Genomic DNA, 26,985 nt, shown 5'->3' on the forward strand with positions numbered 1-26,985 from the left:
GAGGCCAAGGTATTTTTCATATCTTAGGGCGAGACAGATCTATTTCTCATCACCACTGCCTCTCCAGCAAGCATTCGTATCTGAAAATCCCATCTTCTTCTTATCCTTTGTGTTAAAGACACATATATCTAAACAAACAGTGTGATCCCTACTTCAGATTACATTAGGTGGGTGAGGACTGGATTTCTACTAAAATCCCCTTGTGCTGGTGGAACAAAATGTTACTGGGGCATAGTGGATTGACATTGTATTGCGCTAGTGAAACTCTGCTAGGCAAGGGGCAAAAAATGGGCAGAGCTGGAAGCAGCAGAGCCTAGACAGAGAGCCTAGACATTATAACTGGAAAATAGGTGGTACAAATAATTGAAAACACGCTCTGCTCCTGGAGTTGATGAGAGGTCCCAGAAGCCGTTAACTATGCAGTAAAGATTCTGGCCACCTTCAAAGTAAAAAAAGCAGCACGGTACAGTGGTACCTTGGAAGTCAAACAGAATCCATTCCGGAAGTCCGTTTGACTTCCAAAACGTTTGAGAACCAAGGCGTGGCTTCTGATTAGCTGCAGGAAGCTCCTGCAGCCAATCGGAAACTGTGGAAGTCACTTCTGGTTTTTGATTGTCTGGAAGCCAAAATGTTTGACTCCCAAGGTGTTTGAAAACCAAGGTACGGCTGTGTTAGCTTACAAATAAAAATAAGAACAGCCAAAACATAGGGGGGGGGGCATCATTAAAAAACAATTAAACATTGATAAAATTAAAACTATATCTAGATGTACATAAACATCATACAAATAATTACAATAAAAATAGCATGGCACCAGCCCTTTAATTAAAAAGCTCACAATATAATTGTATGTTATTCTATTATTATAAAGCGAGATGACGTCTGCAAGCCCAGAGTCATCTGCAACTGTACCTAATGGTCAGGGGTACCTTTACCTTTAATTCTATTATTATATGTTCTTCCTAGCACTGAGGCAAGGCACAGGATGACGGTTAACCGTATAAAAAAGTTTTATACTTTTTAATTTCAACATCATCCCCTAAAGAGATACATCCCCAAACACTGCCATCAGCTCCACTGGATGTAGCACACAGAATGAAGAGCATCTGGTAGAAACGCCTTCTCTCAGTAACTCTTTCTCAATGGGGACCTAGTCACATGCAATGTCTGTTGCAATGGCTGACCATCATGCCTCGCAATCCTTATGTCCCTCTTCTCCACAGAAGCCACCAACAGACCCATAAGAAAAGATGTTCTCCACACTTGCCTCCACGGTAGACAGATGACAAGCACATTCTACTGCAGCTACAGTGGCCAGGGACAAATCTTCTGCCCATTGGCCATCCCTGCTACTGTTTTTCTCCTAGAGCTCTTGTACTTTTGGAAGATACTTGACAGACAGAAACGTAAACAGGTGAAGCTATACATAGCTCAAGGAAGTGATGGAGAACGCTGCACCTGTTACTCCCGTCTGACATGTAGATTTCAGGAGTGCAGTGGCCCTGGAAAAACAAAGAAGGCAATCCCATTCCCCTGTGACGTTGTCAGAATTAAGTCTGCTACTGAATCTTTATGATGGCTAAAAGACAGGGAATCTTCTTCCGCCCAACCCTTGTTACTAATCTGCATGATGATATCTGCAGATATCTGCATGATGGTGGGCACGGGGTTTCCCACAACGCCCCATAAGTGTTGGGGGCTTGCCAACAGCTTTATTCCTAGAGCACTAGAGGAGGAGGAGCAGCCTGAGAACTCAAATGTCCTCCTCACTTCCCCTCCCGATTGCCACTAGAGTAACGGATCAAGCATTGTTGCTGCCATTATGCTCATAAATGCTGGTACCTGGATCTGCTGGGAAAATAACCAGCAAAACCTGACAATCAACCAGGCAAGTCCTAGGAAAACAAAGAAGGCAGGCTTTTTTTGGGGGGGGGGGTGTCACATTTATGGCTGCCAGGGCAAGACCCCATGGCCATATGCTTTTAACACTGTATTTCTTCTCTGTGGGGTCCAACCAAGCTCATTGGATTGCTCCTCTCATAGTGGTGTGCACAGTGTTCCTAATTCATGGGGTTTCCATTTTCCTCCATTACAGAAAGCTTGTTGCTCTACCATGAACAATAATACAAATCTTAGCAATGTGAAACTCTTTACATTGGGATACGGAACCTTATTTTTCATTATCAACTGAATTCCTGAGAAGTGAATATTCTCCAACTTGTACAGACAGAAAAGTCCTTACCTGAAGATACTTAAATAAAGGATTGGATGGTTTTCTCCAAAAATGTATTTTTTAATATGCACTGATGCTGCAGATGTAAAAGATTATCAACAAAAATGGGGAAGGATTTACAAAAGGAAATTCCTTGAGAAATCTGGTCTTTTCTTTTGGAGCTTGAACTTTGTTTACTGTGAGCTCAATGTTAAGAGACAATTGTATAAAAATGGCAATGTAATGGCATTTAACACCTATTAAATTAGATTAGAGATCTTTAAAGTTGGCAATAGTTAACAACTATTGGTGCTGTGCCAACAACTGAGATATGTTACAATGCTCAAGTATTCTGGAAAACAACTGTCCAAGTAATATCAACTCTTACTAAATTTTTGTACTTATAGATCCTCATGTCTACTCAACTTTATACCGAAATTTGCTTAAACACAAGGCTGTATTTAATGTGCTTGCGATTACTATACTGACCTATGTTACTAATTGAAACACATAGTAAATACATTTTATGTTACAGAAATGTGCTTCTTGCATGGAGTGTGTGTTTTAACTTCTGCATGTTTTGATACATTAAATAAAATTAAAAGAAACAAATATTCTGAGCATTGATAGCGAAGACTCGAGTTCCTGTGCTGTGGGGCCCCTGTCACCTATTGGCTACTGGTAAATTCCATTTACCTATTCCAAACATAAAAGTCAACAGCCCAATGATAGAACTAGTGAGATCATATGCATGAAAGGAAAAATGGAAGACATTGGCTGGCTTCTTGCATCAGCTGCAGAAATACTGCTTAAAAATTCAGTTGCTTTGTATTTCCTAAGCATTGTTGGAATGTGCTACACTAGAGACAAAACCAGGTTTCCTGAAAGCTTCAGAAAGTTAGGCAAGGGCCTCTTCATAGAGCAGGTTGACAGCTGTCTGATCTTGCTCCAATCCTGCATTTCTGTTTCCCCTCCTCTTCCGCCCTCTGCATTTGCTTTGCTTCTTCAAGTCACTGATATTACAGCAGGGACTCAGCTATACAGCTGCAAATAAAACGTTTTAAGTGCGTTTTAAACGCAATATACAATGTGACACTAGATGGCAATGGTGAGCCTTATGGAAAACTCCATGTGTTTTTAAAAATGCTTTTTCAGAACAGTTTTTATATGTGCATAGATTCCACCCAGGTTTGTTTTCCATGTCCACAAAGTCACCTACCTAGCTCTGTTCTCTGTGAAAACTACCATCTGAGACATCTAATTGCCGATCTGGACTCCTTAGCTGACATGGCTCTTTTGGCTGAAAACATCCACATTCATATGTCATGCTGAGCGAAACAGCAAATAACAGCTCTACCTCCTCCAACTAAGGTTACACTGGAAAGTCTCCTGAATTTGTATGGGTTTGCAGAGTTATGCACACAGCTGCATGATCCCTGTTCCAGAGACAGGGGCATTCCCTACTTAGCCCATTGGATTCAGGCAGCTGTTCCCATTTACTTCTTTCTTATAGTTTTCTCACACGGCAACTGCTATTCCATGGCCCTGATGATGGGAAAAGACAGGTGGACAAGCACAAGATGTAATGGTGATGCCCTCACTTGCTTCCCTTCTGAGTCTCTTTCGCTGAAGAGCACTAAACTTATCGGTGCAAATGGAAACTCAGAATTCCAAGTGTACAAGTTGAAGCACAGGAAAAAACCATGCTGAATCTAACTATTTTAAGTGTCTGTCTGCAATTATACATACACAATTCAATACAATTATATTCATAAAAGCAAAATAAAATATTATTTACAAAGGATACCATCACCATACAGAACCACCCAATTTGATCATTTTTTAGGTACGTATGCCATTCCTAATCAATTCTCACTGGCAGATGATTCTTCTTCTTCTTCTTCGGACTATGTTAAAATGCATACATTTACATTAAAAACACCACCACCAGTGTATTGTTTTGATGCTACAGCCTGCCGCTCTTTATCTGAATTTTATCACAGTGTTCTCAGAAAATGATCAAAGCAGCCCTGACAACTTAATGTTCTTTTAACTTAAGTATAGCTGCATAACTTCCCCTCTGGTCTTTTGGCCTTTGGCTCAATATGCCATTGGAAACATCAAAGGTCAGGAGACTCAAATCCTCCAACCCAGAATAAAGACACAATGAGGGGTAAAGTTAATGTCTGAGGAGAGGATTAAACTATTTACAATGTGGTACAGGAAAGCTCAGTGTTCTTTTATGAAAAAGCAGTTCATTACTACTTGAAAAGCATATTAGCTGATAGAACAACTACTTATCAAGGTAGGAATAAGCCCTACTTTCAAGGTAAACAAATAAAATAAGAGATATTCACTTTATTCTGGAACTAGCAATATCTTCAAGTTTACATTTGGCATGCATTAACACAGATTTATGTATCTACATTATATTTTTATTTATTAAAATAGGGAATACACTAGAGGAGACAATGGGAATAAGACTTATCAGAACAACTTCCCTCAAGGCACTCTTCCTTTTGCACATAAACTCTGTAAGTGAAGAACTTGAATCCTAATCCTAAACCCATTAATAAATCACACTAGTTGATTACATAACCAATGTTGAATTAAGTTCCCACATTGAAACAGAAACAAATTAAACCGCTTTTCTTTTGTATATAATTTCTACCATACATACTGAAGCTAGGCAATTCTACATGTGAAACAAAAGCAAAGAAAAATGGTAAAGCATAATTTAAACAGTGTATCTGAATGTGCTTTCATATCCATCATAACACACTGTGATGGGATAATAACATAACACCGGTCTTGAAAGACCTACATTGGCTCCCAGTACGTTTCCGAGCACAATTCAAAGTGTTGGTGTTGACCTTTAAAGCCCTAAATGGCCTCGGCCCAGTATACCTGAAGGAGCGTCTCCACCCCCATCGTTCTGCCCGGACGCTGAGGTCCAGCGCCGAGGGCCTTCTGGCGGTTCCCTCATTGCGAGAAGCAAAGCTACAGGGAACCAGGCAGAGGGCCTTTTCGGTAGTGGCGCCTGCCCTGTGGAATGCCCTCCCATCAGATGTCAAAACGATAAACAACTACCTGACATTCAGAAGACATCTTAAGGCTTCAGGGAAGTTTTTAATGTATGATATTTTAGTGGGGTTTTTGGTTTCTATGGAAGCCGCCCAGAGTGGCTGGGGAAACCCAGCCAGATGGGCGGGGTACAAATAATAAATTATTATTATTATTATTATTATTATTATTATTATTATTATGAGCTGCTTGTGCGTAAAATGCAAGTCCCTCAGAGTTTGACCCGGTTCTCAAACCTCTGCCTGTGACAGAGCCCCTCCGGCATGGCTGCGTCAGTCGCTAGCAGACTCCGAAAGTGGTTGCTTTCGGAATCTCTTCCAACATAAAAGCTCCTTAACGGAAACACGTCTTCTGGACTCTCTGCGTGACAGTTTCCGGCGAGGAGTGGGTGTCCCTATAGGAGGTCCTGAGACCTCCCCACTGTTTTCGCTGGAAGCGTCTCTGAGCCATCCCTCTGACTCACTTTCCCTTGGAGTTCCTTCTCTCCCCCTACTGGTTCCCTCTTCAGCTGCTGCGTCTCTCTCAACCTCAGTGAGCCTTTCCACCTCCTGTCCTTCCGATGGCAGTTCCCTGACACACACACACACAAACCCCTTTCTATGAACAAAAGAATGGAACACTAAGCTATTTCAGACTTTATAGCGACAAAAAAGTCTGCAGCTAGTGTATAGTGGCATTACAGGTTTTACTACGCACTACAAAATACAACATGACATTAACAAAAGGGGTTTTCAAAAGCAAGATTTAACATGGTGCCACAAGTTGTATCAGGCAAAGAGTTTACAGCACAGTTCCATAAACAGATGACTTCTGAAACACAGAGTAGCTCAGGATTTTGACAGAAAATGGTCTTCTGTTTCTATTGTAAAAAACCTAGAAGATTTAATAGCATTTTCTATAGGCTATGCAAATCATTTTAATTCTGCAATCTAGTCACATTTGTTAGTGTTTGCCCTAAGTGTATGTGAGCTCAAAATCTAAAACCAAAAGGAATTACACAACAGGTTTACACACTTTCCATTCAAAGACCACACCAGAAATTATTGAACAGGGTAAAGGGAGGGGAAGCAGATAGATAATTCCCCTACATTATATCCAAATGGCATTTCAGACCTTTTATTAACCCTTCTTTCCTCCAAGGAGATCAAGGCAGCATACATGGTTATACCCCTTTCTCAATTTTATCATAACAACCCAGTCATGGCTAAGTGGGGATTTGCTCTCACTGGCAAATCTGCTAAAAAGAAGACTGGTAGTACAATCATAACACATGTTATTATTATTATTAAACAAATATCATTATTAAACTGTTTCTTTGTAACGTCTTTATGAACAAAATATATAGGACTACAACATAAACCAAGATCAATGCACTGGATGCATCGATTTCAGAAATCCCTTAAACCAGTGAAAAAACAGAACAAAATGTAGGGGAAAATATGTGCTAGAAACTATGCCAATCTGTGTTTTGCATACTGTCAAAACTGTCAACTAGCTCAACACGGTAATCAAAGTGCATAATGTTCTCTATCAGCAAGCTAAGAAAGCGTTCCCATTCCATCCTGATTTCTGTGGTAGTTCAAGACAAATAGCATAGAAGCATCCTTTTTCCTTTCGAGTGTTTTCCTGGCTGCAATAATCTATAAAAAAATAATGTACTAATTAGATACAGCCCTTTGAAAGCAAGTACTCATGTTTAAAGCAACCTACTTTGCTTAGACTACAGCATTGCTTTAAACGTTGCCAAGGGGCTGGCAAGAGTTAAATGCTCATGTAACAATGTTCTCCTCAAACCCCCACAGGTCCATTCACTTAACACCATACTCCTGGAAGTGTGCCTGACATACCAAACCCCGTCCTGTTGCACATATTTTTATGCCTGTTACTAAATTAGGAAAGCAGGGGGAACTGTGCCTGTGCCAATTGTGAAACAGAAAGGGTCAGCATCATTGGTCTGCAGCAGGATCAGACAACTTGGTGCTCTCCAGATGTTGCCAGACTACAGCTCCTGTCTTCCCTGACCATTGGGCCATGCTGGCTGGAGTTGAAGAGGGCTGAAGTCCAACAACATCTGGAGGGTACCATGCTGGCTACCCCTGGATTTACAGCTTCTCTGTTAAGCCAAAATCCTTCCAAGGCTGGCACATATAATCTTTATTGGTGCATGCAGCTGCACTGAAATACAATGGCACACACAGAAGAAGAAAATTAAAGGCTATAATCAAGATTTCTCACTCCCAGGAATATTCTGCAGCACACTACTGAAACCACATATTAGAATTACAGATTACTGTATCATTTAACTACCCAACGATAGAACTGGAATATAAAATTGTTATGTTGGACATTTTGAAAAGCAAATGTAAAATGTATTAGTTTAGCCAAGAAAAAGGGCAAGGATTTTAAGTACTACTTCTTCATGACAACATTGCTGCCATAGTTAGTACTTACCGGTAGCTCTCTTGAGAAATACTAAGTAGGGCATTGAGGAATTTTTGAACAGGAAAAAAACAGCAACTGGGAAGCATTTTAGAGGGATCTTCATCTGCATGAATACTAAACACATATGTTGTATTTCTTGGCAACCAAGGAGGAAAGTTCTGATGGGGATGGGGGAAAGAAGGGAATAGAACTTTTCAGCCCCAGCACATTGGTAGATCCAAACTACCAATGCAAATTGCTAAGCAAAACAGATTTTGACATAATGAATGATCATTCCCAGGTTATATTATAAATGCTCACAGTGATGAACATGTAGTTACAACATACTTTGCAAGATTAATGGTACAAGGAAGCATGAAATTAGATGCAATACAAAACTACAGGATTCTATATTTAGAAGTGGTATCCTCTGATTCTTAGGTCTATAAAATACACTGTTCTGAAAATAAGATTCACCTACTCCTTTAGATAACCAGATAGGTATTTTAAAATGGAAAAAAAGTTTCACCTTTCTGACTACACTCAACATAGAAGCTGACTACAGGAAGCCTGTAAGACGATTTAGTTTTGGTTGAAGGCAAAGTATAAGGCTAAGACACAGTGTAGGATATGCAGAGTAAAGTTTTAAATAATGTCATGCATTTTGTTTAAGGAGAGCAAAAGCTTCTACCTTCCCCTTCCGGTCATTTCGGAGAGGAGAGAGGAGTCCACGAGCCTGGGCGGTTGTTCACATCACACTAATCCATGGTATTTAGTACTAGGTTCAGTCTGTCCACACCCTGTTTGAAAGCCAGCACGTGTAGGAAAGGACACCCAAGAAAGGTTTGTGACCCCTTTTGCCCCACGGCATGTAAAATGTGCTTTTCAAAGTTATGCACAAACTAGCTCTTTGCAGGCATAAAAACCTTGGGGGTACAATCATGGGCAGCTCATCTCAAGTTCCCTGTACTTAATTATAACCAATTGGGCTAAAGGCATTTACTCTGAAGTAGCCTAGCTAAATTCTGGAGTATGTTGCTTCAGGACTGCTTTCAAAGTCCTATTTTCTTAAGGCAGTAATTCAAATAGTATTTGAAAGGCAACTTTACCACAGAATGGCTTGGGAGCTTAAGTCATTGCCAACTCTGCTTAATTAATTCACTACCATAAAAGTTGGCAAAACATGAAGCTTTTCACTTAGTAAATCTATAATTAACTGTTAATGTTTGCTGAGTAAACATAAGCCTATATTTAATTAAATCTTACAGTAAGATGCTATAACCTGAAAGTTTTATAAGCAACATGCTTCTGAAACAAAAACTTAAGAACTTCCAAATCTTGTTAGACATTAAAAAATTAACTTAACTTTATTGTGCTTATAAATAAAACCAGTATATGTTAATAAGACCTAGTTGTCAGAACATTCTTTCAAAGATATGAGATAAAGAAAGCATAAAGCTTTTTTCACTTGTAACAAAATCTGATCTTGACAGGAGCATTGTCTGCAGCAATGGAGTATTAAGGCATGAATGTAGAGTTATGTCTGAAGTTGCCATGTCTTTCCTACATTTCAACATCTGTACTAATTAACGTGAGAGTCAGAATGGAATAATCCCTGTACACAAAGGCCCCACTGTTGGAATGCTCATTATCCAAAATCTCAGTTATCCAAACACAAAGAATTATACCCAAACCTTGCCACAGACAACTGGTTCAGATATCCAAACAGCTGGAGTTTGCACACTTCTTTACTTGTTTGTGTTTTGTTGGTTGGCAGCAGCCATTTTGGGCAGAAACCATGGAGGGAGGGAGGGAGATTGGACAAATCAGTTTTTCCTTTGTTTGGCTTTTTCACAGGAAGCATGCACAGGTCACTAACAAAGTTGTATAAGAATCTTAAGCAGCAACCTAACCAAAGATTAAATAGATCAGCTGATGACAATTACTCATGTCTTAGGCTCCAAGGTCAGCAGGGCAAAGTTAGCAGGACTATACAGCTGATGGCCTGTTTTATGTTGCCAAAGGATGTCCAAATTCTCTATGAGGTTGCTGCATCACTCATCAGTTTCATAATGTAGAGGAGTAACATGCAGTTGTTCTACTGAGGGCAATGAACATAATGTACATCAAAACCTAAGTAAGATACAGTACACTCAAGTTGGGATAAAATAAAAACTCAATTTCTCGTTCCAACCAGAGATGAATGGCCGATGAAGATGATGGACTATGCCGAAATGACAAAAATTGACTGGAAAAATCAGAAACCAGGAAGAGAAGAATTTTAAGAAGGAATGGGAAAAATTTATAATGTATTTAAGAGAACACTGTAAGCAACTAAAAACTTTGGCAGGATTTGAGTAATGCTTGTAATGTACGAAAAACTATGTAAAAAAGGGTTATTTTTCTTTAAAAAATTAAGAGAAAAGAAGGGAAGCAGTTGGGGAAAGTAACCATGGAAGGGTGGAAGGAAGTCAATGGATTCAGGGAATCCTAAATGATATGGATGATTTGTTTGAATTAAAATTTGTTATGTAAAACTTATTAAAACTTATCTTAAAAAAAACCTCTATTTCTCCCGGTGAAATGCCCACTACTCTTTCTGAAATTTGTATACTATTTAAGCTAGTAGCCAGCACCATATCCCAGGAGATTAAATCTCAAAAATTAATTACATGCTGAGTGAAAATATTTTAATAAAACCACAAAACATAAACATAAACTGTTAATAATACTTTTTGACATGCCTTGCACACAACATTTCATTTGGTAGATAAATAGGTTCATCACTGATATGTCATAAAGTGGTGAAAGAGACAAGGGTTTCACGCACCTGTTAGTTTATTAACAAAATCCAAAAGGAAGATTAATGTCTATTACTGTATTAGGACCAATTAAAATGTCACAAAGAGTTGGCCTGCTACATCTAGCTAACAAGGAATTGAATGTGCAGCCTAGACTTACTTTTGCAGTACTCAGAAAATTTGGGAGAGGAAACAACATAGATAACAGAAATTAATTAGCATCCAGAATATTGGAGAAAATACAGAATAAGCCAGGAAAAGAATAATTCCTGAAGGTACCAAAATTCCAGGTTCTTACTCAGAATCATTTGATTGAATTACTGCCAGAGATAAGCACAAATTGCCCTGCAACATCCATTTTAAAAATTGCTTCACATAACCACTGATGGCTTGAAACAGTTCACTCAATGAAAAAAGAAAGAAAGAAAGAATAAAATAATGGTTTCCAATGGTTTGTATGAGTGAAGAGCGAATCCAAAAATTTTCTGGTTGATTTGAATGAGCCAGTGTAATTACTGTCTCTATTCAGAAACCAAGAAGGAAAAAATGTTGTGTAATAACCTCAAAAGTTTTTCTTTTCCCCTGAAATACACAAAGATTATTTAATCCAAGTGTTTCAGTTTTGGCTAACCATATTTCCTTTTCCACTATTGAACTTGTAATGGTTTGGAATTTTTCAAGATTTAGTTTGCGGAATGTATAAAGTTCATGTAACACTTCAAAGATGGGTAAAAAGAGGCCACACAGATTCAACAGCAGGACCTGGAATTAACTCTGCTTGCCTGATGCCAAATCCTATGATCTAATCACTGGCTGACAAGAATGTCTTTATATTTATCAAAGGGAAGAGTTATACTGCAAGCATGCCAAAATGTGGTAGGTGTTTTCTAGACAAAGACACAGTCCATCTCCTAAATAGAGCTGTTCATCTCTTTAATAGCATTTTAATTAAAACTTATGTAAGTCATGGGCATTTAATTAGAGTATAACTACAAAGTAATAATTTAAAAAAACTTAACCAATAGCTGATTTTTATCTACTGCTCAGTACAGTGGTACCTCAGGTTAAGTACCTAATTCATTCCGAAGGTCCATTCTTAACCTGAAACTGTTCTTAACCTGAAGCACCACTTTAGCTAATGGGGCCTCCTGCTGCCGCGCCGCCGGAGCCCGATTTCTGTTCTTATCCTGAAGCAAAGTTCTTAACCTGAAGCACTATTTCTGGGTTAGCGGAGTGTGTAACCTGAAGCGTATGTAACCTGAAGCGTATGTAACCTGAGGTACCACTGTATCTGTTAAACTTCCAAATCTGATACTGCTAAGAATTGGGAGGTTATGGGGCAAAACAGAGAGTATTTCTAAAATCATGAAGGATATTTCAATAGCCCTACAGACAACAACACTCACACATTACAATTCTATGAACATATTTTATAGAACAGTATAGTGGCTCTGAGCAGGGAAGAGGGTAGTTCTCTTCAGGGTTGGAGACTGAAGATGCCAACAAAGGGACTAATATTAAGAGATGGTGAAGAAAGTGCACTGTGGAATATGACACCATGAAGACAGAGAGGCAGAAGGAGCATAAAATAAGACCTTTTGCTTTTGAGGTGTTGGGAGCAGAAGCCCAGGAGACAAAAATGGGGAAAGTTGGCGGATATTTCAGGTAGACTATATAAGAGAGGCCTATAGGTTTTTGGAGGGATGATCCTGACACCTGAAGGCAGCCCTGTATAGGGAAGCTATTTAAGGCTCAATGTTTTATTTTGTTTTTATATATGTTGGAAGCCACCCAACATATTATTAATATTACTACTATCAGTAGTATTAGAGAGTAGGCTATGAATGAGGAATACCCTAGTTCACATCCCCACTCTGGCACCTGCTAACTGAGTGATTTTACACAAGTTACTATTCCCTTAACCACAAACCCTATATCTGTAATATGAGGAGAACAACCTTTGTTATGGGGCTACAGTGGTACCTCGGGTTACATACACTTCAGGTTACATACACTTCAGGTTACAGACTCTGCTAACCCAGAAATAGTGCTTCAGGTTAAGAACTTTGCTTCAGGATGAGAACAGAAATCGTACTCCGGTGGCGCGGCAGCAGGAGGCCCCATTAGCTAAAGTGGTGCTTCAGGTTAAGAACAGTTTCAGGTTAAGAATGGACCTTCGGAATGAATTAGGTACTTAACCTGAGGTACCACGGTATTGAGAAAATTACAGAAGAACATCGAGTTAGAGCCAAAGTTGGTCTTCCTGCTCATAAACAGTTTTGCACAAATGTGCTAAGTTAAACACACTTAGTGGCATCCTTGTTCCACTGGCAAAATGTTTTGTGCCAGTGAAAGATTGCAGAGCAAAAGAATGCATAAGCAGGCTGCTGGTAATTTTGTTGCACAAAAAACTGTGTAATCTGTTGCACACTGAGCTTCCACTAACACAACTGCTACATTATTTCTTCTGTTCTGCAACTCACCTGTCTGCTAGCACAAGACAGACAGAGAGCACTGGATACAACCCACAGAGAGCATCCCTGGCAACACCAACTTAAGAGCGCTCTGTGCTTAACATGGCATCTCACCTAGCAGGAGGCTATTTTAAAAGCAGCTACAACCATTTCACAAAATCAGCATTCTTGCTGATGGAAATGTAGCTTACACTGGAGTAAGCTTCATCTTACTAATGCTGTAGGAATACTGTACTTTGTAAGCCCACTGCAAACCCCTTGCTAGAATAGAGCGAATAGAACCTATCAAGCTATTTAGAAAAGATGTCACAATACCAACCATCCCACTCATGATCTTGATAAAGAGAAGCTACTTAAGAGGGATTATGAGCCAAAATACTCATAGGCTTTGCAACCATGAAAGGAAACCTGTTTGAAAAGTGCTTGCAAAGTAATGACAGAAAGAAAGCACTCAATGAAAACAGATCAGCAGAGTCAATTTCCTAGCAGAAATGGAAGATTATCACAGGCTGGGCAAGATTAATACACACTGTGCAAATGAAAAACTGACAGCATTTGGGGGAAATAAAGAGCTGGTTAGAGGTCCTTAGACAAGCTGACTCTGCACCAGCACTTCAATGTACACTGGACCTTTAGCTAGACTCTGATGGTTACTAACTAGTGATATATTTAGCTATTTAAGAAGTGTTCACATGCCTAAAGATTTGAACACACAGGAGGAAGACGTTTAATGTCCCATTTTCATATAAATGGAGGAAATAAATGCCGCTTCCTTGTACGGTAAAGACTATTTCCTAAGCAACATGCAGTCAATCATTCCATAATGTAAATTATTCTTTCTGAAGTTCTCCTTTTTTGAATCTGTTAAAGTCATGTGTTAAGTTCTGTAAAAATACTCCCGCTCTTCTTTGAACAAACCTTGCTTTTATAGTGTGCGTGCACAGCATAAATTTTAGAAGTTCAAGAATATTCAGACATTCTCTTTTGAAATTGGTATTTCTGAAACATTAATGATAATTTTTAGAAGTTTTCAGTAAAAATATGTTCTGGATTTATGGAATGTTCACAATATGATACATTTTGAATTATTGCCACCACACATTTGGCTCCCTGATTCAGTGAAGAGTTAACGTAGTCAGTTCTGTTTCTGCACTTAATACAGTGCAGGGCTGCAGCACCTTTATAAAGATGCACAACTTATTTTGCAAAAAAAGCCCAAAACTTAAAAGTGTAGTCTTAAGCTCTCTTACTCTGCAGTAAGCCCCACTGAGACTCCATGCAAACGTGCTTAAGACTATGCTGTTGTCTTGGTAAATTCTGTCCTTGGTAAATTCCAGTTGAGGCAGCCTTCATTCATTGTGACCAAATTTCCTCTGAAGTTCCCATTTTAAAATACAGTTAAAGGCTTGGCACGCTCAAAGATGATTGTGATGGATATTCCGCCTTCAGCAAACTCACTGTGTTTTCACTAAAACAATCATTTAATTTTAACCCCATATTCATCTCATAGGTAGAAAGCAATGAATTAAGTTATTGCTTATAATTTAAGCAACCAGTATGTCAAGGACAATACCTAACAGGCTTAACCAACAAGCCCTAACCATTTATCTACAAGCAGAATTGAAAATGCACACAGCAAATTATCAACAGGAGTAATCATATCAGTTTTTTGAGCCAGAAAGCTGCTGATCCCTTACCTGCTGGCAAGTACTTCAGCTGGTTATTAGCCAATCTAAGATGGCGTAAAGATCTTAGGCGGCCAATCTCTGGGCATACAATTTCAAGAGCATTGTCACTCAAGTCTAAAAACTGCAGTTTAACGAGGGAGCCAATTGCTTCAAAGAAGAAGAAAAATGACAAGGAATAAATCCGACCCAATAAAAGCACCAAAACTTTAATAAAAGAATGAGATAGACTTCTATGATGGCTGCATTCACACATAAAGCTGAACCATGGTTCTGCATAATGTACAAGAGTTGGAAGAGGCCCAAGCAAATCTCATGTTCATGCACTCCACCCCCTTCCAAGGTGCCAGGAGGACTTTGGCAGCGTTTACTTTCATTTTCAAGTAATCTCAGCTTGTCACTGCATGTGAACCAAGGATCATGGTTGTAACAAACACTTGTCAGTTTTAAAACAAGCCAGCTTCAAGCAATGAGTAAGTGCTGCCAAATTTCCGCTGCCGGATGTGCAGGAGGAGAGCAGTGCACAAGCCTAATGCCCACTCTTGATCATTTCAGCTCATGACGTGGTTTAATGTGGCATAGAAACACAGCCAGTATCTCATCCCTACATGCTGAATAAATAGGTGGCAAAACCATGTCAGAACTGAGTATTACTGGCAATTTAGTTTTGAGGAGTGGGCTAAAATATGTTGTATGATTGTGGGTCTAATCCAGCCTCTCCATTTCATCCATGAGGTTGTTTCAGGAAAGCCACATCTACTTACCCTACACCTGACACTATATATATAAGGGTGAGGATTGGCTGAATGGGTATTTACAGGCACTGTGCAGTGCTTCCCAGTATGCAAGAACCATCTTGCAAAGCACTTTATGCAGCACTTTCCAAAATGCTGAAAGCCAGCTGGCTGTCAGTACAATGTACTTTGTGGGCCCTGTGCTTGGTGTTTCCGAAGCCACAGCCTACTGGGATGGCAAAGTCATTGCACAGGCATTTCTGAAGTGCCCAACAATCAGAGGGCTGTTGGGCATTTGGGAAGCGCTGTGCAAGGGACTAGGATCTGTCACCTGATGTCATTAGGATGTCAGATGGAAGAGGAACAAGCTTGTTTTCTGCTGCCCAGAGGGGAGGATTCCAATTACAAGGAAGGAGATTCTGACAGAGAGAGCTGTTTGATAGTGACATGGACTACATCAGAAGGTGGTGGACTGGAGGTATTTGAACAGAGGTTGAAAGGCCACCTGTCAGGGATTCTTTAGCCATAATTGCTGCATTGGGGGAGTTGGACTAGATGACCCCTGTAGTCCTCTCAACTCTACAATTCTAGGATTGACAGATGGGTTGTCCTTACCCCTACGCCCATGGGAGTAGATAAGGATTTGACTTGTTGAGATGGAACTGTCCCCCCCCCCCACCGCTATACTCAATCCATACACCCCATGTTATTCTACTTTGAAGGTAGCTTAAGTTACAATAATAAAGACCTATCAACAGATAGCAAAGCAGATTCAAGGAGAGGTACCCGAGATTAAGTTGCAGCTAAGATTCACTTGTAAGGGTTGAGCAAGTGTTAGCTCCCATTTCTGTAGGGAGAGAAGTGAAAACCTATAGGTTTACATTCTTTGTTTGTATACTGTATTACATTATGCTTGAGGCAAGGAAAAGGCAATTTACATAGCCAAGAGTTGTTGGGAAAACAACAGAAATAGAGATACAGGTGCTTTATAAATGATTAATAAGGTTTAAAATCATCCATCTAGTCTTAACTCAATACAACGGTTGTGGTCATCGCTTCACTTAAGAGCATTGTTTTACTAAATTACACTTGGGCTTTTTTTAACCCTCAAATTAGAAGCAACACACATATTTAGGTATTTGAGAGTTTAAACATTTTCATTCATGCAGTGTCTTCTTCTACAATTAATGTCAGAAACTAAAGATATTTTGAACCCAGAAGGGCACTTACCTTCGGGTACAACAACAATGTTGTTTGAATGGAGGTATCTGAAAGAGAACAGAACATTTTCAAGGGCCGGCTGATAAGAGCAGGTGGCAAATATTCATAGATGAAACTTGATCAAAGACAGCATGCTGTATTTTTTCTTCCTTCATTTCTGCAAAGGTAATGCTCATATGGCAAACTATGACTGATAGACATTACCTTGAGTTTTGATCACTCTGCCTGAAACAGGACTCGCACTTCCAAGTTTTCCTGAACCAGATTTCCTCTTCTTTCATATTGAGATTAGATCAAAAATTTCACATTTGTTACCAGGCTGCTCTGTACATAATGCAACTACCATCATATATGGTTTCCAAGACAATGCCTTGTGGGAAGGAACCCAGGAAAGAGAATAGAGAGGCAGACAAGCAGAGACCTACGTCTTCACCTACTCCCAACTGGGCTAGTTTTTGTTTTGTTTCCAATGTCTGGCTTTTAACAAATCCATGCATTTTAAAAAAGCTGTGAGCCTTAAAAAGCTGGGTGTTAAATCTGCTAAATAAATATACGTTTTGGATCATAGAAGAATCACAATATGCACAGCAGTTGTTTCCCTAATACTCACTTTGTTGGCAAAGGTGTAAGATAAATATATAAATAAGTCATGTCAAACAGCTGTGTCATATGACTGAAACGAAGTAGCCTGAGGTGAGTGTGTTGATACATTCTCCCTGCTCTAAACCAGCCCAGGGTTAGTGGGCACATAGAACCTTTTAGCTGTTTCCTCTCAGCAAGGATCCCTGTGGAATTCATTCTGTGACTGAGTAAAGCATGCCTCCTATTTAGTTCTCAGAAGTAGGTTTGAGAATGTGATGGAGAAGCTCATAGGGATACCATTCACAAGAAGTGCCTTCACATGGCCCTCTGGCACTTGGGAGACTGTGAAAAATCAGTCATGGAATCAGCCTTATCAGAGTCCTGAAAAGTCATTTTAGACAATTTTTTCATACACCACAAGAGTCAGAAGTGCAGGAATCATCAGATCGTTTTATATTTTTACAGCATCTTCTCAGATTTATTTCAATATTTAAAAAATTCTAATGTCAACATTCATTGGCAAACTGTACAAATGGTGTTCTTGTTTATTATTTAAGTTTACATGTTTTACTTTATTCTATAAAAAGGATAATCATCAAGTGAAAGCATACTGACAAGCCCAGGCAAGTTGAGGCCAGGATATAGAAAGCTATTTTAGTTTTGTCCGAGCGTTTGCATGTGCCCCGTTCCATCTTACAATCTGTTTTTGAAGGTCCATTTACTTTCAAAAGCATTCTGCCTTCTGGCATGGGAGGCTGGTATTCAAGAAATACAAGCCCAAATAACTTGTGTGGTTCTTTGGATCCTGGTCTATATTTACCATCATAGGCTGGTAAAAATTTATATAGTGCTCTCTGGTGGTGAATATTTGCAGTTACTGCTATTCAGAAATAAGTATGTGCTATTCTCTTCAAGTTGAGATTTGCTAGATGTGTCAAGGTAGTTAGATGTTATTTACTGCTTGAAAATTGAACTTTTGCTCATTCAACATAGAAAAGGGGTGTGCAGGATAAGTAACCTGATGGAAGTATTGGATTGATTCTTGCTTCGGGAGAATTCAAACTTGAAGGTATTATGGTGGCAGAAGATGAGAAATTATGGCTTATGGTCAGAGTTCCAAGCTGAAGTTTTGTTTTTGTTTTTTAAAGGAATCTATATTAAAGATTCTGGACAGTGCTATGGAGTTTGAAAACAAGGAAGATTTTCCCCCATGTTAAAAATAGCCGTCCTGGAAGTAGAAGGTACATTCACAAATTAAGGACCATGTGGTAACTCTGGATCAATTAGGCCAAACAAAATTCTCATATGTTCTTAATCAGGATCCCAAGAATTACATCAAGCATGCCAAAAGTTTTGAATGTGCTCAGTGGTGTGGTTCCCTTCTTTTTTTTCTTCCAAAAAAGGCTGTTAGCTGAAACTCATTGAAGTTTCAGAAACAAATTGATACTGCAGAGGGATCTGTTTTTCAAAAGATTACAAAATATAAGAGTGCAGCTGTTTAGGAAACACCAGTTCAAAGACCCAGTGAGCATGTGGAAATAGCCATGTCACTATTTAGATTTAACCTTTGCATGTCAACTTTAAAACTTGGATTTCTAAATACCATAATAGAAAGAGAAATAGTCACCAACAGAAAGATTATGTAAATCAGAATCAACTGCTCCATGAGGTTAAATGTTTCTATTCATTTTGAGAGCTGTTTCCAAAACAACAAGAACTTTACATAATTTTAATTCCTAGAAGTCAGCACTAGTTTTTATTAACCCAGATGGGTCACAATACCAGGGATGCTAGGGAAACTTATTTGATGATCCAAAATCTGTGAGCCTACCATAAAGCAATGCAAATTATAGCTATAGCAAGGAGTTTCATCCTGCTGACAACTAGTGTGCCCTTTTTTTCATTGCTGCTCCTCAGTTAGGTTTTACTATCTGATACACATTAGGAAGATTACTATTATTATGATTCATCCTGCATGCAGATCCCAACCTTTTACTATCCAGCAAAAGACACAGGAAAAAGGGTTAGGGGGCATGACATAATTAATACAAGAATATTTAATGTGTATTAAACAAGCTCTCTCTGGTTTTCAGAGCTTCTAAAATTACCCTCCCTCCAAACCTTAATTTCAGGCAGGATTTTCTTATGGCCTCATCAGATAATCTTTTAAAGTGCCTGGTGGCAAAACATGAAGCATATCACAAACGCTGTACTTCAGCTTCATTATGAAATAGAATTCACCTCAGACAAGATGAGGCAAGATTAGTTCTTGAGTAAGCTACAGGCCATAGTGACCTGTAAGGCCTAATAACTGCACTGCAAATGCAAAAACCAGGAAGGTGCAGCTTTCCAGGGGCAAGAAGAAAAAGCTCAAGTTTAGACTACACTCCTTGGTTATCTATGCCATGTGACCCAAAACATCTTTAGTTCCACACATGCCTGTGACAGCACAGTGACCCGATAAAGTCCTGGATACAATCACAATTCCAAACTGACTATTTAAATTTGCAAAGGCACATTTTCATGTTGCCATGCTTACAGGAATTGCTGCCAGGAAGCTGCAGCTGAAGGAATTCTTCGTCAGCTAATGGTCGCATCACTGTAGGATGCTTCTTGTGTTGTATCTGTTCATAAATTGATTTTGGAGACATCACTGAAAGGAGGTATATAAATCCCCACTTTAATAAAATTTAAGGCTTTTCAGTCACAAATTAGCTGCAGTGCATCAATAAAATTGCTATCATATTTGCAAAGCTAAGTAGGATCCAGTATAGTTTCTAATTGGACGGAAGACCATGTGTTGAGATTTCTATATTGTAGGGAATTGGACTCATTGACCCTCAGGGTCCCTTCCACCCTACAATTCTATGATTCTGTAACAGTTTACATATGAAATGTGCAATGGGGTTGACTATATTAGGAATACACGTGGTGTTTACCAGTCTCTTCTGCCCCCTGGCAGTTGATTTTATAATCCAGGTTTTAGGCTCCTTCCTTGAGAGGTAAGAGGCAGAAGGAGCTGTAGCTGGACTGTGGGATTGGCTGTTGGGTAAAGATGGCAAGCCAAAGAAGCAAACAGTCGAAGGAGATATAGAGCCTTGCAGTAAGAAACATTCACTATTTTCAAAATGTAAGCTCATTAATGGCTGATAATTTAATGGAACCACCAAATACAAAGGTGGCATGCCTATGAGTATTAGGCGCTAGCAACCGATAACAGATGTTTCTCCTAGATCAGAGGTCAGCAAACTTTTTCAGCAGGGGGCCGGTCCACTGTCCCTCAGATCTTGTGGGGGACAGGACTATATGGTTTTTTTTGGGGGGGGGGATGGAGAAATTCCTATGCCCCACAAATAACCCAGAGATGCATTTTAAATAAAAGGACACATTCTACTCATGTAAAAACATGCTGATTCCCGGACTGTCCGTGGGCCGGATTTAGAAGGCGATTGGGCCAGATCCGGCCCCCAAGCCTTAGTTTGCCTACCCATGTCCTAGATGCATTAGCCAAGCCAGAGTTGGAAGCAGAATACCGGATGAGATTAACTTTAGTCCAATATAGAAAGATAATCTACGTTCTTAGCCAATGCAAACAGCAGTCCTATTTGTGAACATACCCCCCCACTCCAAAACATATTACAAATTTGCACTTGGAACTCCCTGCCTGTTGAGATTAGGCAGGTGCCTTTGCTGTACGCTTTTTGGTGCCTGCTTAAGACGTTTTTGTTTAGACAAGCCTATCCAGACATGCAGAAAGTTTACATGTAGTTTACATGTAGCTTACAGTTTATTTTAATTCCCCTCTGAATGTTTTTAATACCTTTTTTAAATTGTATTTTATTGGTAATATTAATGTTTTATCATTTTTTGTAAGTGACCTAGGGTTTCATTACAATCAATTAATTTTGTCAAATAGAACAAAACAAAAAATATTGCCTTCCAGTAGATTTTACAAAAGCAATATTCAAAAATTAGTGTTCATTCTGGATACTTTTAACAAAAGAATGGGATTTAAATTCTACATTTATTATATTTCTATGAAAAGATAGACTTTTTCAGTTCTCTGAGCAAACAAACTAGGAGCTACAGCCTGAAAGCAGCAAATCTTTGGCATGGTGGTCCCTCCAAGCTGTCCCTTGAACCACTACCTTGAAGCATATGAAGAGACAGCACATGAGTGAAATTAGGTCATGGAAAGGCACTAGGACAAAACAGACTAGCTCTTTAACAAACCAGATTGTTCCAAAACAAATTGTAAGATATTTACTTATATAACTTCAGCACCCTACGTTCAAGAAACTCATTAAACTAAAGGGCAGAATATAAGGAACAAGACACCACACACTCACAGTTCCACAAGGTTTGGAAGCTTCTGGGCAAGGTTTTCCGGCTAAAAAAGAAAATTGTGAAGTTTTTGTTTAGTTTTTAAAGAAAGACTCAATATCTAACTGGCAAACCAGTTTGCCAAATTCAAGATGGAACTAACATGAGGCTCTGAGTGTCAGAAATCCAAAACAGGGAACAACTGTTTTATGTGGCCCACCACCCCATCTGGCACTGATAATGAAACCTGGCTTAGAGCCTAGACTTGGATGACAGCGACTGTTGTCACTGGAAAGATGAAAGAATTTCAATATGCCAAGAAGGCCTGAAGATATCAACACACAGAGGGTGGAGCTAGCTTCCAAATTGGGCTCTAGAAGAACAGCAGACACCTTCTACACTAATCAATCAAGGTGCCAAAATATTAACAAGTGTGATTAGCATCTTCCAAGTTCAACATGTACTGATAATGCAGAGAAACTCACATAGCATATACATTCTTTAGCGTGTAGCAACTTAGAAATGCCCACTGAATATTCAGGTGACTTTACAATAGCCTAAGGCAGAGTCCTATTAGCTACTCTAATGTTAAGTCAGTATGCCAATATTTTTCAATTACTATAATGCATTCTCCAGACAGCCAGAAGTCTTCTAAATATGGAGATCTTCTAAAGCAACATATTATAAGAGATCATGTTACAGCAGCCATGTCATGCAATTTCCACATGAAGTGCATGATGTTAGTTTTGTCTTACACAACTCTGCAGGGGTCCTATTTCACAAACAGATTGCCAGTGTATTACTGGCAGCCAGATATTTTCTTTACTGTGGTGCTGGAGCTTGATTCCAGGATAATATTTTGAAAGTCTTGAAAGCTCACTTTCACCGGGAAAGGCAGCACGTTCAATCTGTGTGCCTCTCATGCCCCAATTTATACATGACAGTTTGCAGCTTTTTCCTACATAGTGGTTTTCAAGCAAGAAAAAGGTCAGACTTGAAGTGCTGCTACATTATACCAAATATATCTTTTATGTTCAACTAGGGTAGGACTGCCCATTTCAACACTCAGATTGCCATCCTTCCTTTGGCCAGCATTTCCCTGTTGTTTTCAAACACAGCATATGCAGTATAGTTCTTAGCCAGAAGCAGTCTCATAATTCTTCTGCTTGTTTTCCATGCCATGCTGCAAAAATCTTGAGTTGTGGTTTCCACCTACTGGGGAATTAACGCTAAAACACACTGATTTCCCTCCTAAGCAATTTTGGTAGCCTTAGCAGCACCTGGTGTCCTTGTTATTAGGTTCCATTTTTAAAACATACATTCATAAATAGATCATGTAAGTGTAGAAGATAAAACAAAAACTAGCTCAGTTACTTTACCAGCACTTGTATAAATTGTATAGGCAACCAAGTCTGAATAAATTCTAATGAACTCTTTAATGTGTTCACCAGCCTAATAAACAATATTCACTAGCTATTCTAAGAAACCTAAGAATCTTGCCTATTTATTCCTACAATGCTTCAGGATGTCCCTGGTTAATATCTCACCTCTTCCATGATCATAGTAGTTAACCTTATGTAGATAACAATCTGCCATACAAGCATAACAGTGTTGAAACCAACAGAAACATTACATTCGTAGTACAATTTCTGCTCCTGCAACAGAACTTCCCCTTCTTTTCCTAATCCTGCAACTTCACCCAATCTACTCTGGAGGGTTTGGGAAATTCACAATCTGATTAGGGACATATGATGAAGTGGAGGGAGTAGAAGTTCAGTTCATTGGATTCAACCCGTAATTTACAAGGCTGTTGAAATAATTAACAAAAAATAACTCCCCATGAGCTGGGGAGAAGGAAAGCACCCCATAGCAAAAAGAAATAAAATATACTGGCAGAAATATACATTTTTTTTATTCCAGGCTCTTCTTTTTAACTTTTCAGAAAGAAAATTTGGCATGCTTCTCAAAGTTTTTCCTCTTTTAAATATAATGTTTTCCAACACATTATATTGACTGGTATGAAGAAGCACCAGAAACACAGGAATAAAATGAAATGTCGGGGGGTATTTTATACCCCATATGCTTTTCATGCATACAAGTTGAAAACTGTAGGAATTAAGTAGCTGAAATTTGATGACTTGGTTACTACTGTGCAAGTGAGAAGTCCTAGAAGAATTTAGTTATATCTGCAGTCAAAAACACATACAGTGTAGGATTGTGCCCCAGCACTGCCCAAAATGATTAAGAGCACCCAGTAAAAATGGCAACATTCTCTGAGTGTAGGATCTCCCACCCAGGGGATATTCAAGCATGTCAGCTTCTACCTAGTCTGAAGTGGTCTGGTCCATACATAGGCTTCCAACCACTTCAGTGAGAGCATTGCAAGGGCAATACAGAAAACATTTCCTTATTCCAACTTCAGGTCCCTAATGTGTTATTGGCCAAGTGCAAATACTGTCGCCCATATCAATGCATGGCTATCATTTACATACGGTACAGTATATTGAAAAAATTAAGGTACACTCAAGGACAATGTCCTCCACATAGACCCTAAGCATCAACAAATATTTTGCTAGTTGTACATTTAAAAAAGTCATACCAAGGTAGTCAATGAATTTCTTTTCATATAGAGTCTCTCCAAGTATTGCAGTCCTTCATCCTTCAGCAATTCTAAAGGGAAGTGATGGAGATTTCGGTAATTTAAGAATAAGTTCTTGTGCCTTTCTAGCTTTGCCTCCAATATTGTTTTACAGAGTTCTGATGCCATGACAGGTTTTGTCCCAGCCACCATGTTAGAACTCTACTCATCACAGAAGTTCATTTCTAAAAGGGAAAGCAAAAGACAAGTAGTGTTTTAATAGGGCTCTTACTTGGTTTTCCCATAGCACAATTTTTCTGAAACATGCTTGTTTATTTTAAACATTCCTACATCCCCCTGTATTCAAAAGACAGGTAACAAAAGTAGAAACCAAATAAATATGAAATTGAAGGAATTGTGGGGGGGATGGGACCACACAATACAGCACTAAGATCTCAAATCTAAAGCCATGTATATCTATCTACCTTCAGGGAAAACAGATATCCGACTAGTTAGCAAGAAGCACTTTTCAATCAATGAACTATTAGTATTTGACATCAACATAAATTATTTTGCCTAGGAAAGTAATGAATGGCTGGAAACAGAAGACTTTTTGAAGATTCCTGAAGATGATTTAGGGGATGCATTCCCATTATGTGTACTTAAACAGGCACACTTAATTTGTTTCACTGTTGCCTCTGGGCAAATAAGTTGTGCAGATTTTCCAATACAATACAAAAGCCTGTTTATTAGCAGAGAAAGTGGGGTAAGCATACACATCATGAACAGTAATTTCCTTCAGTTATTTCAAGACAGATAAAAGCTGTCTCCAGACTATAGTATACCACACAAGCATAAAAGCTAATACAAGTAGAGTTATGGCACAGGAGATTTCATATTAAGGCTTCAAACTCCCAAAATATATTTATTTGAACGAACTTGTGCATTTCAGGAGTACTAGGATTTAAATCAGTCAAAAAACCAGCATGGACTACTTTTCCTAAGACAGATATGGAGAACTTCTACAGATGGCAGCCCTAACTACAAGACTCTCCTAAATCAGAAGCAATAGCAAGAGGGAAAGGGTCTGAAGGGTACCAAGGAACATTGCATAACAAGGAAGAAGAAATGGTGGTAAGAATGGCTGAAGCCTTTCTGCCACTCTAAGCAATGTTTCTTCTTGATAAATTCTGGGGCATATTTTCATGTTTTGCAGATATCAATGCAAGCCTAAAACAACTCAAAAAGGGAAGCTGGCATGGTAGGCAGCCTCTGAATCATGCCTAACCTCTATAGTTGAGCGAACCCCATTACTAGGCTAGGCTAGGCCCCACTCCAGGCAGAGGAAAAACGTCTACATGAAAGCCACAAAATGAATGCATATATATGTCACAGTTTGCATATGTGGCATGACACTAACACTGGTCACAGCTTCTGTTCCAACCTATATGCAGCCCAGGAGATGCATCTGCTTGTTCACTAATAAAAGGCATGCTTTGTGTATATGTGTATAGGATTCAATTCTCTGCATCTTCAGGTGATGTCAGTCAAGAGTAAAGTGGAATAGCTAACTGCTGCCCTCCAGATGTTGTGAACTACAGCTTCCATCATCTCTGACTACTGGAGATGCTGGCTGAAGACAGTTCAAAGTACAAAATGTCTGTAGGACTTGGCACAATGGTGGCTATCCCTGCTGTATACAGGGATCCCGAAGCAGAAGGACAAACTTTCAGACAACAGTATAAAGCAGCTTCATTTGTTCCATGACATGTGGAAATCCCACCTGAAGACTATCCTAAGATATTCATAAACCAGGAAATAACACTGGACATAATTCAACCAGAAGGAGTACATTTCACCCTACTAGGATACTCTACCACTAGTCTGAAGGTGTATTTGAACAAAGAAGTTTCAGAAGGCAGCTCCAGTGTGAATCTGGAGAACTACAATTATTCAGGAAGTTCAACTCTATTCATTTTTGTCTGCAGAGTCAATAGTTTCCTTTCCTCCTTCCCACTATAAATATTAACTTAGCATTGCTAAGGTGATTATTTTTGCCAATCAATAATGTTGTAAAAGTCGTCATGCTTATTCTGCATAAATTCTAGCTTTGGCCCAATTGTCTCTCTACCTGCACCGCTTGCATATAATTTCTCTCTGAAATTTATAGTTCTTCCGCCCCACACATGCAGCTGCCAACCAAGGATTTAACATTTAACACATCTACTGAAGTGGACTTCTGCCCACAAACGCTTATGCCACAATAAGATGTCACAAGACTTCTTCCCATTTTTTAATGCAACAGAATAACACGCCAGCCCCTCTGGAAATATTAGGGTTCCCATTTTTATTTGCTACAAGCCGCCTCGACATTTCCCGATAAGAAGCGAATAAATAATAATAATAATATTTTTTCGAGGGGCGGGGGGACTGAGGGAGAAAACACACTAATGAGAATGAAGGGGAGCCTGGAAGGAAGGAAAGGGGGTTTATGTCCTAAATGCGGTTTAATCACCGTCACAGAGAGACCGTTGTTGGGGGACGGGGATGGGTGGCTAGGTGGGAAGAAAGCGCATAATTCCCCCTCACACGTCTCCATGGCAACAACGCCTTTGTCCCGACAGCGGGAGGCAGAGAAGGGAGAAGCAAAAGCCGTCTCTTCTCCACTCCTCACTTCGCTGGATATGCCGCTTGGGAAAGGGAGGGCAGCGAGGGGGCGTCGCAACTCACCTGCGTTTCTAAGCTGAGGGGGGCCCAAAATAGGAAGCGCCCTCACGCAGCACAACACGGGGAGAGAAGGGGCGGGGCAGATGGGGGGGAAGACACCAACTAACATCAACATCCGGTTAACGAACGGGAGGAGCGGGGGA

At 39.4% G+C, this 26,985-nt stretch overlaps 1 protein-coding gene across 9 annotated transcripts in view; it reads right to left on the reverse strand.

Moving 5' to 3' along the window:
- The window catches only part of LRRC28 (leucine rich repeat containing 28), a 52,751-nt gene extending 25,766 nt beyond the window's left edge, over positions 1-26,985 (reverse strand). For 2 of the 9 annotated variants that reach the window (XM_028707209.2, XM_028707206.2), the window contains exons 1-5: positions 26,846-26,985; positions 24,137-24,360; positions 21,564-21,604; positions 16,642-16,679; positions 14,690-14,827 (exon numbers count right to left, since the gene is read on the reverse strand). In XM_028707209.2, coding sequence (XP_028563042.2) covers positions 14,690-14,827; positions 16,642-16,679; positions 21,564-21,604; positions 24,137-24,328 — 409 coding nt within the window. In that variant the 5' untranslated portion in view covers positions 24,329-24,360; positions 26,846-26,985. Of the gene's footprint in view, positions 1-14,689; positions 14,828-16,641; positions 16,680-16,836; positions 16,893-19,753; positions 19,839-21,563; positions 21,605-24,136; positions 24,361-26,845 lie in introns of those variants that run through there. The other 7 variants (XM_028707207.2, XM_028707210.2, XM_077918990.1 and 4 more) reach the window with 7 other exon arrangements.

Source organism: Podarcis muralis, chromosome 14, assembly GCF_964188315.1.
Source record: "Podarcis muralis chromosome 14, rPodMur119.hap1.1, whole genome shotgun sequence".
Lineage (NCBI taxonomy): Eukaryota > Metazoa > Chordata > Lepidosauria > Squamata > Lacertidae > Podarcis > Podarcis muralis.